This window comes from Bactrocera neohumeralis, unplaced genomic scaffold (genome assembly GCF_024586455.1).
Source record: "Bactrocera neohumeralis isolate Rockhampton unplaced genomic scaffold, APGP_CSIRO_Bneo_wtdbg2-racon-allhic-juicebox.fasta_v2 ctg762, whole genome shotgun sequence".
In the NCBI taxonomy this organism is placed as follows: domain Eukaryota; kingdom Metazoa; phylum Arthropoda; class Insecta; order Diptera; family Tephritidae; genus Bactrocera; species Bactrocera neohumeralis.
In genome coordinates this window covers 42,914-57,926 of record NW_026094397.1, presented here as the reverse complement: position 1 = coordinate 57,926, position 15,013 = coordinate 42,914, and the positions used below count along the sequence as shown (strand labels likewise).

The following is a 15,013-nucleotide window of genomic DNA, read 5'->3' as shown; positions in this document are numbered from 1 at the left end:
GATTCAACATTTATTTCGTTATTTGTAGGACTTAAATTCTTTGTTTTTAGGTTCTGATTTTCGGTTTTTAGAAATGCTATCTCTTTCTTTAATTCGACGCATAATTGCTCTATTGTTTCCAAATGCCTGGATTGTTGGTTTATAATTGTTTCATAATGAATTAGTTTATTTGCCGCAGTTTCTGGGTTTTCGGATATTTGGTCACCATCAGGTAGAGGCGTTCGGACATTTTTCATAGCGAGCCAATATTCAGTACAAATAACTACGTAGCAACTATAAGATAAAACATTTACCAATTTCGGTGTTTACTTCTAGGCTGATCTAATACAGGTAAAAGCTTAACTGTAAATAACGTAAATATATTTGGATCTTGTATTAGATAAGCAAAGCTTATACCAGAGAACGTTTATCATAGAAAAGGTTCACGTTTTAGATATCGTAACTTTTCGCAGGGGTACATAATACTGCAATGTTTTGTTCTCAACGAGCAAATCAATTCATGTGAGCACTGAGAACAGGAAAAAGGGTATTATGCATTACAATTTTTTTCTAAGCTTTGTTTGTTTAAAATAATACTGAAGGAGAAGACAATAAATTCATTTTTTTGTTAAAGTATTGAAAGCTGAAATTTAGAGCATGATTATATTTTTAAATTATTTTCTCATAAACTACTGGAAATAAATCGATGAAATTTTGTTAAGTCAAAGAGAGATGTTCGTGCTATATTATAGATATTTTTTTCACAGTAGATTTTAGAGTTGAGTTTAAATAATGAGTGAGTTTAAATAATAATATTTTACATAATTTTTTGTTAAACAATTGAAATTTTTTCATGTAAAAAGAAAATCTAGACACGCCAGCTCTTTGTCGATTTCAAAGCTGCTTTTGACAGCACGAAAAGGAGCTGCCTTTATGCAGCGATGTCTGTATTTGGTATCCCTTCAAAAACTAATACGGCGGCGTAAACTGACGTTGGGCAATACCAAAAACTCTGTCAGGATCGGGAAGGAGCTTCCTTAGCTTCGATAATAAACGAAGTTTCAGATAAGGTGACTCCTTTTCATGCGAATTTTTCAATCTGCTACTGGAGAAAATAATTCGAGCTGCAGAACTAAAAGGAAAGTAGTATCTTTTATAAAAGTGTACAACTGCTGGCGTATGCCGATGACATATACATACGTCATTGGCCTCAACAACCGCGCCGTTAGTTCTACTTTCTCAAGAATGGAAGCGAAGCAAATGGGTCTGGTAGTTAAGAGGACAGGACGAAATATCTCCTGTCATCAAACAAACAGTCGTCTTACTCGCGACTTGGATCCCACGTCGCGGTTGACAATCATAATTTTGAAGTCGTTGATACAGCAAGAATAATGTCAGCCTCGAAATCCAACCCAGAATAGCTCTTACCAACAGGTGCTACTTCGGACTAAGTGGGTAATTGAGAAGTAAAGTCCAAGCTCTTTAAGTCACTCCTTATTCCCGTCCAGCTATAAGATGCAGAGGTATGGTTCTGCGGAAGATTTATGGTCCTTTGCGCATTGACCACGGCGAATATCGGATTCGTTGGACCTTCAAGGACGCAATAAAAGATTTCCGTCAATTGTTATAACAAAATTCCCAGGACTAGCTGCCAATATACTTTTAAACTATATCAATAATTTCAATAATATAGAATTATGTTTTTTCTATAATCAACCGATTTGACTTCACCTTTACTGATCGAAGTTCTTTATACGTTTTTAGAGGAAGTGAAGAAGATAACACAATGCAAAAAAAACGTTTGCATAATTCTTTAGCGAAGTATCGAAGGAACGAAATGTGGTACTATCAAAAACTGAGATGTCCGGTAATAAAAAAAATACAGTTAAGAAAGGTTATGCCGACCAAGTTGTAATCCGAAGATTTATACTGGGCTAGTACACGAAATATAGGAGCGGAGCCTTAAATATAGTAGAACCCGGTCAACTTGAAAACGGCATATGCGATAGCTAGTACTATATCCCACTCCACATTAATCACGAGTTTAAGAACGAAGAAACTCCCTCAAGACTCAACAACATCAAGGACGTCCGATGGCCAAGATAGACCTAAAAGAGCGATAGTTGTTAACTTTCAAAAAATTTGACTCCATAAAATCTTGACTAATATCCCATTCCACACGCTAATATAGCTTTATCAAACTTAGGAAAAGGAAAAGAATTTTTTCGCAGTTGATTTGAAATCATGTTTCTACCGTTAATTAATTAAATAATTTGAAAGAGAAAAGACAGCATTCTCCGTCAACGTTACGAAGTATGAATTTCTTAGAATGCCAATTTTCAACGATGCGTCTACGACATCCTTAGAAAATACATTGGCAAATTTGCATATGTTTACATTGACGAAGTTTTAATATATTACCCCCCACCCGAAAAACTTATGGAGCACGTTCGGACTATATGTAATTGCAAAATGTCAACAGGAAAATTTCTAATGTAAAGTGCAATACTTTCCAGTAATCATTTTAATACCTCAGATACATTGTAAAACATAATAGGATACAGAGAGATACGGATAAAAAGTATGAAAAACTAACCCAATATAAATATTTTAAATAGTTGAGTTTTTTTCGAAGGCTTTTGCTTAAATTACAACGCCAATAACCGTCCATTTAAGAGGACGTTTAAAATTAGTATCAAAAAACTAAAGTGCATTTAGACACAGCAGCAATAGAAGCTCTAGAAAAAATATAAAAAACATTACAAGACCAATTTGAACCTTTCTAACCAAAATTTTTTTAAAATTTTTTAGTATTACAATACATGCAAATAATTTAGTTATTCGTGCACTCCTATCTCAAAATCGTCAACTAATCACATTTATTTCACATACATTAAACGAAACAAAACAAAAGTATAGAACTAATGATCTATCGGAGACTTATGTCACCAATCATTAATTATTCTTCTTCTGAAAAAAAAATCGAATACAAAATTGATACGCTGGGAAAATCTTATTGAAGAATATTGTGTTAAATTGTTCAGATAATTGACAAAAAAGTTCACCAAACCAAATTATAAAAAATAACTCTTTCACAACCTTTCAATTCATTCAAAAATTAAAAGAAATTTTACTTATGTATATCATATATACTTTTATATAGAATATGCGTTAGAATCTGATTTTCTTTATCTATCGATTGTACAGCGAGAATTTCACGACATTTCATCAATTGGAAGTGAAGTTATTGCGTTTTAAGTTTCAGTGTGTTTGTGTTATCGGTGCGAAAATGAGCTTCGAACAAAGAGCTTACATTAAATTTTGTTTTAAAATTGGTAAAACTTTTACCGAAACGTTTCAATTGATGAAACAAGTAAATGGCGATGATTGCTTATCCCGTAGCAGAGTGCACGAGTGGTTTCAAAGTGGTCGTGAGGACATAAATGACGATCAACATGTGGGCCAATCAAAATCGTGATCACCGGAAACTAAGCAGAAATCATCACTGAAATCCATGGAAATGGAATTGAACATCTCCAAAACATCGATTTATCGCATTTTGACCGAACATTTGGGCTTACGAAAGGTGTGTGCACGGTTTGTTCCGGACAAATTGACTGACGACCAAAAATTGCACAGAATTCAATATTCGAAGGACATCATTGTGACCGATTATTTGACCAAAAGTCACATTTTAACCATTAACCACTCCTCGTATTCACCAGATATGGCACCATGCGACTTCTTCCTTTTCAGAAAAATGCATTTTCCCATGAAAGGAAAGCGTTATGCATACGTAGGGGCCATTCAAAAGGTTTGCACCGGCCAACAAGCTAAAACACTCGTTCGACATGCTTTTGGAACGTGCAAAAAGCTGTATTGGAGCAGAAGGAGACTATTTTGAATAAAATAAATTCATTTTGCCGAAAAAACCATTTGTCCTTTTTTTTAAGTCCTGTTTACTTTGGAACACACCTTGTAAATTGATTTTGACGAAAAAAACCCATTTGTTCTGTTTTTGTTTTTAAGTCCTGTTTTATTCGAAACGCACCTTGTAATATAATTTTACTATTTCAGACTTTATCATTTGACAGCTCCAATGATGGCTGCGTGAAATGCAAAAATCTATTGTAGAAATGTTAGAAACTAATTGCTAAATTTACAAATACGATATCACAAACATACCTATACTATAATATTTAATTTTTATTAGAAATAAAAAAAAGTGATGATCACCATCACACAACCTGAACAAACACCACTCATAATCGAAAAAATACATCTCATCGCAATGTTGTCAGGTCTCATAAGACAGAAGGATGCACAAGTAGAAATCGATGTTCCACTTGTAATGGAAAACATCATTCGTCCCTACATGAGCATCTGAGGCTGTTGTTGAGAAACCAAAATTCCAACCACTTGCGATAGAGATCCAACTATCATCCTTACTGACTAAGCATACCTTTATATCCACAACGATGATCCGTTTGAAATGCGATGGTATATGGCATAAAGCTCAAGCCCTTTTAAACTCGACCCTTAAAATTGCGAATATAGCGGCCGAACTCGTAAAAAACTAAAACTGTCGATTATGTATGCCAATTTATTGCTTATCGTATTTGTAGCATAAAAATTAGGTCAAATAATGATAATAAGTTTTGTTTTGAATACGACGCAAAAATTACCCAAAAACCCTTTAAGAGAGACTTAAAATACGATGTCCAAACGCGCTTTGATTACTAAGTCCTTGCTTTACTAAGTCCTTGCTTACCCTCCGTTCCATAACAATGAAGAACTAACGTCGGAGTTGGGGTGGATATCCATAGATTATGCAAGGTGGTCGCGATGTTTATTCCAAAAAAACTCCTCTGCATTACTTTCACAAACTACATAAAGAAGTTAATAGAGGCGTAATGCGGAGAAATATCAACATTAAACTCGAAACAATATATATCCTACAACATACATACGATAAACCATAAGCGAACGCAGAAGCGATATCCGGGTACGCAGAACAAATGACTACAACAAAAGGAGATAATCCAACAAGCAACAGGTTAATACAATTAGGCTGTTCACGGTAAGGTGGTTATCGGGTTATGTGCTTATTAGATTAATAGCGGGATTCTGTAACCAGTCTCTAGTCTCTATTTGAGACATTTTGAGGCAAAGTCTCAATTTGAGACTAGTTACTATTCACTAAACAGTCTCTAGCGTTAGTCTCAAAATATTGAGACCTGGTAGTTGGCAGGTCACAAAACTAAAAAGAACTCTTGTCTGCCATTTTGAATATACTGAATAGAGATCATCATAGATATTAATCGATTGTCGTTTCTTTTTATTTTGTAAGCAACTCAAACATGAAAAGGTTAAAAATAAATCAATTTTACATAAATTTCGTAAATATTATGAAACAAAGTCAACATATATTTTTATTTTTATTGATAATTATGTTTTTTGACTATCTTATAGAAAATTTAATATTTGTTATCGACATATTTATTTTCATTCAAGTGTAAAAACATCTCTGAATAATGAAATGTAATAGATTTTGTGACTGTCACTTACAGAATAGCAATATCATCTCAAGTCTCAAAAATTGTCTCTAACTTAAAATCTCAAATTTAGAGACTTGAGACTGTCTCAAGTTACAGAATCGCACGGTAAAAATAACCTCTATGCTCCGTGAGCACCCTATGTTGTATGGTTATTTGCTTATGTTTACACAAACAGCTGTTCATTGTTTACAATTTTAGTTCAATGAAATTTGATTTCGGCTTCCGTCCATTTTTTCACCTCCTTTTCTCGCCGGCGCTTTCGTGTTTCTGTAGACACTAAAGTTAGAGTATAAATAAATGACAAATTGTACTTTGTGATTCTTATTTACTTTTGATAGTTATTGATGCTTTTCCTTGCTTTTTATTTCGGCTTTAATTTGCTGATTGTAAACAAAAACCAGCTGTTAATAGCAGATTTTCCAATAAGAAAATCTAAATGGAAATGCCATTCGCTTAGTTTTATTTATTTTTTGTGCTGCCATTTAGTAAAATTCCAACGACTTCCTAACACTGGAAATAAGCAAATAACCACATAATCTGTAAACAAGGGCCTAGGTTGGTCAACTTTGGTTATTTTGTCATACCGCATTTTGTTGTTGTTCGCTTAATCAAATAACCACATAACCCGATAACCACCTTATCGTGAACAGCCTAAATAATAATTATAATTGTACTACACCTAAATTATATGAAAATATACATTAAACAACTAACATTCATTGTATATGAAAACACACATACACATACATATGTATGTATTTACTAGCTGTTACCCTGTGCGTTTCGCTACACCTAAATCGATTAAAACTCTTAAGGGTTTTTACTTTGTGTTTTATTTATTGTTGTAAAACTGTTACTTATTTATAAAACATATTGGTATACAACATTTTTGGTTTTTCCACCTGGCGCGTAAATGAATAAGTACCTTGGTGTTCCCACTCTCGAGCATGCGACGAACAATTGGCCGTGGGAGAAGCACGTTTCTTCCAAATTGACGCCGCACACTTGAAACGTTTGCCCTTGCGATGTGTTGATGGTCATCGCAAAGGCAAGACGTACTGGGAACTGCAAGCGCTTAAATTCAAACGGCATGTCCGTTGGAATCATGGGAATGCGTGGTAAGAGTACAACTTCACCTGCTGCCTTGCCATTTAGTATTGTTGCTTCAATCAAATTTGGCCACAATTTTTTGACTGAAAGTCTTGTGCCATTACACAAAGTCGGTGGCTTCAGATTTCGTAGAAGTATAATGGGTGAACCGACTTCCAGGACCAAACGATGCGGTGGCAGACCGGGGTGATCCAAAGAATTCAAGAATTCATTTGGATAATTGACTACTTCATCTTGATTACAACGCTATCAATCGATGTACATATGTATATGTTGTAGCTTCTCGTGGCAGTTTTTCTTAAATGGCAAAATTGATTTCCTTGACGTGTACATTTTTCGGTGCCAATATTGCGCGTTCACTTAAATAATCGTGGCGTTGATAGTGTTGAACAATATTCGGAAATACACTTTCAATCAGTTCTTCTTTCGATTGTAAAAGTGTACAAAAGTTGTTCGGCAATGTGATCAAACCGGTATCATCGATTGGTATTTTGCCTTCGCCAATGTCCAACAACTGCTTCGAAAACGCCGCTGCGGATCGATCCTTTTGCAATTGGACTCGCATGTTGATGGTAAGAGTCAGCCTTTGAACATGTCTCCACAAAACTGACGATTTTAAACATACGTTTATTTCATCGGCAGGAGTTGATCGAGGAATGACTGACAAAGTTTGCCGAAAATCGCCGGATAATAAGACTAATGCTCCGCCAAAAATTTGTTGCTTTTGGCGCAAATCTTGCATTGTTCTATTGAATGCTTCTAATGACTTTTTGTTAGTCATTGGGCACTCATCCCATAGAACTATTCCAGCTCCTCGTAAAACTTTTGCCATTGTTGAATTCCTCGATATGTTGCACGTTGGTGTTTCAACGACTTGGATGTTCAACGGTAATTTCAACGCAGAATGTGCTGTTCGGCCGCTATCAAGTAGAGTAGCAGCGATGTCGGACGAAGCAATTGCCAGCGCAATTTTCTGCTGTGACCGTATAGTAGCAAGAATCAAAGAGATCAGAAACGTTTTCCCTGTACCACCGGGCGCATCAAGAAAGTAGAATTCACCGGCGTTATTGTCAACCGCTCGTATAATCTTATCATAAGAATTTTTCTGCTGAATATTCAATTTGGTAATGTTAGCTTGTACGAAAGCACACAATTCATTTCAATCGCATTGTTTTTCACGTTCAAGCTCATGGTCAATGACTGGGCGCAGTAATGCCAAGTTGCGCTAATGCCTTATTCGCAATTGTAAGGCACAGATCTTCAACCAATATCAAAGCAGAATTATACATTTGTAATGTACATATATAGCAAGTCTGCGTCCGATGCTCGATTACGCGCCAAAATTAATAAGTCCTCAGTCATGCAGTCTTTGTACTTATTCCACAGTTATTGCGGATTTGACGGAAGGCATGTAGATATTATTATGGCGAATAGTACGCGTATTTGTTTTGGATGAGATGTGAGTGATGCGTCATGAAGTGCGGTGTCCCAATGCATATCATCTTCTCACAAATGCAATCGCTGACATGCTTCACGATACGTCGCACACAACTGACCGTCAACAGTTTTAAAATCATCAAATGATCTTGGTCCGCGCACGTTGACTAATAGCAGACGCAAATAAAAACATTCGGCGTTGTTCGGATGGATGGTGTAAATGCGTCTTATGGCATCGGTTTTACGGACATTTGGATAACCGTCAACACGCTCCCCTTGCTTTCGCCGTTGAAATGTTTTCGATGATGGATTCCAAGTGAAATATTGTGGTATTTCGGAATATAGCAATGTGCTGGCAAATTCATCGTTTTCACACAACTCGAAAAAGGTAGTTAGTGTTGTCCCCGGTGGTCGTGCTAGAGTATGCATATTTGAAGTACATAAATAAAAATGGAAAAATTAACCTAAAACTACATCTTAAACTATGTATTTTACCCACACACGCATATGCAATAAGACCCACCAACAGTGTATTTGCGAACCGCATGGAAGCACTTACGAAACAATAACAATACTCACTTGCTTTGTGTGTGTTGCACGGTTAGCAGAAAAACACAAAATCGGTTCGAATAAATGTAGCAAATCGAAGGAATTAAATCTGGAAAAAACACACAATGTTGAAACACTTTTATGAAGTTATACTTCTTATACGAGTTCGGAAAAGGATGCGATAGATTCAGGTTGCGCAACCTTGTTCAATATGAATCTACGCAACCTTGTCTGCGAAGATGTTCGAGCAGCAAGCGAAGCGGTGACAATCGGCGATCGCTTGTTCGTTTTTTTCGGCACAGCTCGGCTTTTCTACCAACAACACAATGTTGCCATGTTTATGCTGTTGTTGTTTTTGTAGAACAATGTTTAAATTTTTGGTTGGTGACATATTCAATTAAAAATAAATTCTGTTGGGATTCGAACCTGCATACCTACGTGCTCGTCGTAACTTTTCAAGCGCTTACCACCAACACCACCATTGACACTTGTATGGCGTTGTCCTAATTGTGGTTTGGTTATGCATGAAAGAAATATACAATGGAACGCCGATTGTTACCTCTTTCTTTGCTGCTGCTGCGCATATGTATGCTTGTATGCTTGTGCATTATTGAAGTTATGCTTCTTTTTATTTCGTTTGTCTATCATTTCTGCGAATTCTATTTTGCGTATATTTTGGTTGAAATACTCTGCGTTGGCCGTTGAAAAATTAAGGCTATACCTTACAGGATTATTTCTGTAGTTAGTCTTCCTTTACTTTTTTTTTGGAAATCGACCCGCAATGACGAAGTATATCGTTTTATCTGACAGCGTGAGGTTTAAGAAGTTCATTTCTAATTTTGTCTTGTGGCATATTAGAAATGATGTTTCTTCGAAAATCGTTCGCTTACAACTTATAAAACGACTTCTGAGTGGTGATTTTAATGAATAAATTCCTTTTGGTTGAAATGCTCTGCGTTGGCCGTTGAAAAGTTAAGACTATACTTCTCAGGATCATTCATTTCTTCAAAGAAATTAATGACCTTTAGAAATATGCATATTTGCATTATTTCGTTGTCATTTCCATATTCGTAGCAATAGAATTTCTATGGCGCAATTATTGACATTTCAATTTTATGTAAAGTTTAAAACATGTTTACATATGAATATATAATATATTTAATTTTGGCGCAATTATCGACACTTGTCTTAATATACAAAATTGGGCCAAAACGAAACAATGAAATACATAATTACTTTTGCATGTCAATATGGAAATGCCGACAGCAAAAATTGAAGCATGAAAAATTGAAATGCCGACGGCAAAACGAAATTGCTTACATTCGTACATTGCGTATGAATCATGAAAATATCATCATAATGTTTAGGTAAATATTTTATATACATATTTAAAATGAGTTATTATAAAATAACATCAAATTAGCATTAAATAATTTGAAAAATAATAAATCAAAAATAAAAGAGTTCTACATACATATTTCCATCCTATGGAATATCAAAGAAATCATTTTATAAATACATATATTTCTGTCTCTTCATATTCTCGGTTAGAATATGTGAGAGAATTGTAAAAAATTTTAAAATTGCGAGGCGAATTCCGACCTACCTGATCTTCACAAGACAATATGGCAGCCAAATTGGCTGGACCTCCGATCAATGTTGATAAAATAAATGACAGTGATAATACGCATAACACAGCGGATTCCAGGTTATGTGATGGTAAGTTTCTCTTGAACATTTCAATTGTCCGTAATAGATGCACCTTGTGCATTAAACTTGTGCCTTGAAACTAATATCAATTGGATTGGCAAAAATTTTAATGTTTTGATTTTAAATTGATTTTACAGCGGAAAAAGACACTGTAGCCCGTGTTTTAAGAGGAGGGAAAACAGCACAATATTATCGTGATAGTAGGGGAGCCCGGAGTGCTAAATTTGCAGTTACTGGAGCGTCATTGAGACTTACTAGATTGTCAAGATAACGTTTAAAAAAAAAGAAAGTCTAGGTGAAGTTTTCCATTTTAGTGGGGAAAGAGCGGGTAATTATTTTCAAAAATGTAAAAAAAAACAGTCACATAAAAATACTCAAGCGCGTCAGTCATTTATGGTATATACGCGCATTTTATTTATGATAATCGATATATATTAATCTGACAATCAATTCAAGGTTGAGGGCCGTAATGAGAGGTTGACCTTGAGATACTCGAGCGCGTCTGATTTTTATGCAGGGGGATGATCTTGATGTCAGAGTCTTCCCAAAAGATAATCTGACAATTATATACAGGCATATCGTTAATCTGACGATTTAAAAGTGGAAGAATTCTGTTTGGTTCTTGTTTTTGTTACAGGATGTAATAAAAGCAGTGTATACATATATATGTATAGAAAATTTAATAATTTATTTATATGAAAATAGAAAAAATAAAATAAAAAAAACACATGTCAATTTTCGTCATTCGAGTCATCGGCGAAGTTGGTTTCCACATCTTGAACTTCCTCCTCATTTTGCACTTCTGTAACCAAGAAAAAATTTGAAACTTTACAATTTTTTACTTACTTTACAGTATAGTCTTCAAAAAAAGATTTACCTGCATCAGAAGTATCTCCTAGAATATTAGGTGTTATGACGATGTCCTCGTACGCTTCAGGAAGTTGGTTTCCAACAAACCAGATCGGCTCCAACTTTCCATCCACGTTTTTCCATCCGTAATCTGTTGGCGACAACTCCGTAAGAATACGATTGTGCGCGTTCCTCCACAAACACGCAATATACTTCGCTCGCAGTAAATGTTGTTGTAGTTCTGATCGGCAGGGTGGTAAGTTGCAAGCGTCATAGTTTAATGAGAAGGGTTGAGACGTATCAGTTACCTTGTACGTTTTATGAAAAATTTCCATTCTAGCACTATTGACATCAGATAGCTTTTTTAATCCGTACAAATGGCAGATGAAAGATTCTACAATAGGAGATAATGCTTCAATATCATAATCTGTAGAACCCGAGTTTGCAAATACTTTTTGCATAGTTATAGATCCCATTAAAATGTCAAAAGGTCTTTTTTTCCTCGCCTGTAAAAAGCTGGGTTGTAATCACATCCCGTCAGTGCATGCAGAGCTGGTAGTGCTTGTGACACAAGTGAGCCTAATTTCTCAAAAATAGTGGAAATGTCGATATATCGGCGTGCATTACCTACTCCGAGATCAAACCAGACTTTTACCGAAGACTTCATATGTTCCATATTGGCTAACATAATAACAATGATGTCTGTATCGGAAGTCCTAATGGTAACAGTAGAGTCTTCTTTCATTTGACAAGCAAAAAACACAGCTTTCGTATCCGCTTCTTCATGATCGGGACATGATAGTCCATGATCAATCATGCGTGTTATTATCAATAACAGAGTATACATAACACAAATCATGAATTAGGAATATTTTCTTGTTACCAATTATCGATTTCATCTCCTGGTCAGCTCAATGCTCGATAAAAAATTTTACTAATGCTTCTTTAAACTTTATGTTTTTTTAAATATTTAGCGAAATCAGAAGTTCTACTTTGTTGAGGACCAGCAATATAAAAATCTTTGTCATCTACATTGCGTCGGAGAGCATGTTCACAATCTTTGATCGAAGGTATGAAGTAAGGATCAAATATAATGGCTACATTATCTGCTGAATTTTTTACAAGAGTTTTTAAAATTTTCTTTGATAAGTCTCCAAAATTGCGCGGCATTTGTTGGAAGGTGTTTAAAAAGAAGAATCCATCTACAATTACACAGTCTATCTGAAGTGGCGGTTGATCCATTTTTTAAATTTTTTTTTCGAGTTCTTGAACTAGTACTAATTTTGTAGTCTTATTAAAAGAACCATCTATATGGCATAGTGATAACGGGACTGGTGTTATTGGAAAACACAGTACCTTTTCAAGATCCAAGTTAGTAATCAGAGATAGAGCTAATAATTTACCGAATAAATCCCGCTGCAGTTTGACCTCACGAACTTTTTGTCCAATCTTCATAATCTTCTTCTTCTTTGAACTTGCAAAAGTAAGTATCGGATTTTTCTTTAGAGATTTGTGAAATCTATCCGGATTCATATTACATTCCGTTATAAACTGATCGCGAAGAAACATCCCAGACGAAACAACGTTTAGCAAGCAATTAGCAATTTGTGGGGTAGTAGCCTGGCCAGTAGAGATATTGTACAGTTGATCTTTATCTATCGTGGAAGTGAATGGATTTGTGGTCTGCTCGATACTATGCATGAAAGCTTCGATTTGTTTTTCATGTTCTTTAAGTCTATCTGGATGTAGATCTGCGGCGACGTCTTCCCTATTGTTACTCATCCCTGCACGTTTTAAAACGTGCGAAATAATTTGAGTTCGAGCTCCGTGATTTCGTGCCTATCGTTGTCTGGCAGAAATAGAATTTGTGAGATTCACGATTCCTGTAAGCCGACGTGCTGCTTCACCATTGATAGTTTGCTCCTACGTGAAATCAACTGGTATCCGTGAGAAAGGTTTTTGGGTTCTCCTAATACCAAACGATCCTTTAGCAATTTCCTCTCGGAGGCCAGGATGTGTATCGCTGATGTGTTGAAGTTGATTTAAATAAAACACTAGCCACCGGCTGTAATTTTGCTGATTAAAATAGAAAAATAAGTTCACAATTTTCCCAAGAACATAAATGTACAGGTCTAAGTCTCCAACTCTTATACTTCTGATAAATAAATGGTAAAGAAATCAATACACATAGCATAAAATTGGGCCGTTTTGCCGTGTTTGCCTTGTAATGTTTCTGCTGTAAATTGATCATATAATTGGAGAAGATTTTTTGTTTCAGGATGCTGTATTTGAGGCGAGTTATATTCCAGTTGCGACAAGACAGTAAGATATTCACTTACAGAATCTTCAACAGTGAAATTTGTGTTTAACATAAAAGAATTAAAGTGAAATATCTGCAGCGATAACGCCATTATAGAGTGTAATCTTTTACACCTATTATAATTTTTTCCGGTAATAAAACCTGAAACTGATCCCGCACCAATTAGGTCGGATTCTGTCATGATATTAGTGAGTCCGCATTCTTCAATAAAAGTGCCAACTGCTTTAAAAAAAAAGCCATTTCGATATGGAAGGCCCCCAAGTGAATAAAACTGTTATCGAACTTCGGTGATTCTTGAGTTTGAATGCAATAACATGTTCGAGCTATTGCTAAATCGTATGTAACCTGAATGTAAGGAGCATTACATTCGTTTGCAACTTCTTGACACAATTCTAAAGTTTTCAAAACGGTGGAATGCTTAGTGGGAGACTCGTTTATGGGAGTCAAATACGAAATTTTTTGGACAGGTGAATTGTCAATAACAATTTTACTATTATATCCAACCCACATTGGAGTATCACGTACATTGAGCTTATGCGACAACATCCACATCACATCCAATTGCTTTGATGTAATTAAACTTCCAGGAACTTTGTTGAGTGCAGAAATGTCAAGCTGATGCCAAGTTGCTATTTTTAATTTTTTTGTGAATGGGCGCATTTCGAAAGTTATTTCTTGAAAAGTTCGGCGTTTTCGATTTCTCGACGTCGAAAGCGTAGATTCTGAAGAATTGCTGGATACAGTTTGACTAGGAGCTAGATTTTCGATTTCATTAGCAGCTAAAGGTATTATAGACATCGTATTCTCATTTGGAGAAATGTTTTGAAAAATTATCCCCACGGTGTCATGAAGAGTATCTTTTCCATTCAGTGTTTCAACAAAGCGATCAAAGTTATCGAAGGCAACTGCCGTATTTAAGTCCGGACGACGTAGAATATCTTCGGGGCACACGTAATTACTGTTAGCCGTTGAAAAAGTTAACTCAGTCTCCAATTCTTCTAATGCAGTATATGAACAACAGTGCCCATATCTGGACAGCAAGTTTATTAATTTTTTGCTGTTACATAAGCTTTTGACTGCAAGACCCAAAGTAATATGCTTGGAAGTTTTGATTTTATTGTTTGAAGCAGCGTAGATCATATCCTGTTCAATTGAAAAAAGCGTAAGATCGTTATTTGTTTTCCTCATTTCACGTTTTTCCCTGGATAAATGCGAAACATCACCCATAACAAATGTTTCCAAGAAGCAGGTTAAAAGCTCTGGCAGATAATCTAATTCACCTTTTATCAAATCTTCAGCAGTGCAATCGTCAGGCAGTTTTGTTGTCGTACAATTTAAAATTTCTTCTCGAAGTTGTGCTGCAACTGAGCGAATTGTCTCTTTCATAGACATGATTTTAAAAAAATCCGTGCTACAATATCAGCTGAAATCGGAGCAAGAAATTTCCTTTTTTCAGCATATGTAAATAATCTTGATGGTCTTTGAGAAAGTGTCCATGATT

At 35.5% G+C, this 15,013-nt stretch overlaps 1 protein-coding gene and 1 non-coding gene across 2 annotated transcripts; one reads left to right on the top strand and one right to left on the bottom strand.

The window, feature by feature from the left end:
- The first annotated feature begins 9,344 nt into the window (after positions 1-9,344).
- LOC126767531 (small nucleolar RNA U3) lies at positions 9,345-9,549 on the top strand. Its single transcript, XR_007669117.1, has one exon. It is a non-coding gene; the product is annotated as a small nucleolar RNA U3 (small nucleolar RNA).
- Positions 9,550-11,074: 1,525 nt separating this feature from the next.
- On the bottom strand, positions 11,075-11,577 carry LOC126767529 (uncharacterized). The gene is made up of 2 exons (XM_050485001.1): positions 11,221-11,577; positions 11,075-11,145 (listed from the first exon to the last, which is right to left on the bottom strand). The coding sequence occupies exons 1-2, from the start codon at positions 11,525-11,527 to the stop codon at positions 11,075-11,077; spliced, it is 378 nt and encodes a 125-aa protein (XP_050340958.1). The 5' UTR covers positions 11,528-11,577.
- Between the last annotated feature and the right edge of the window lie 3,436 nt (positions 11,578-15,013).

Bases quoted from the DNA above. Each gene is read 5' to 3' on its own strand.
- LOC126767529 (XM_050485001.1), bottom strand. From the start codon at position 11,527: ATGGAAATTTTTCATAAAACGTACAAGGTAACTGATACGTCTCAACCC. The intron at 11,146-11,220 runs GTAAATCTTTTT...TCTTGGTTACAG, and splicing joins AGGAGATACTTCTGATGCAG to AAGTGCAAAATGAGGAGGAA.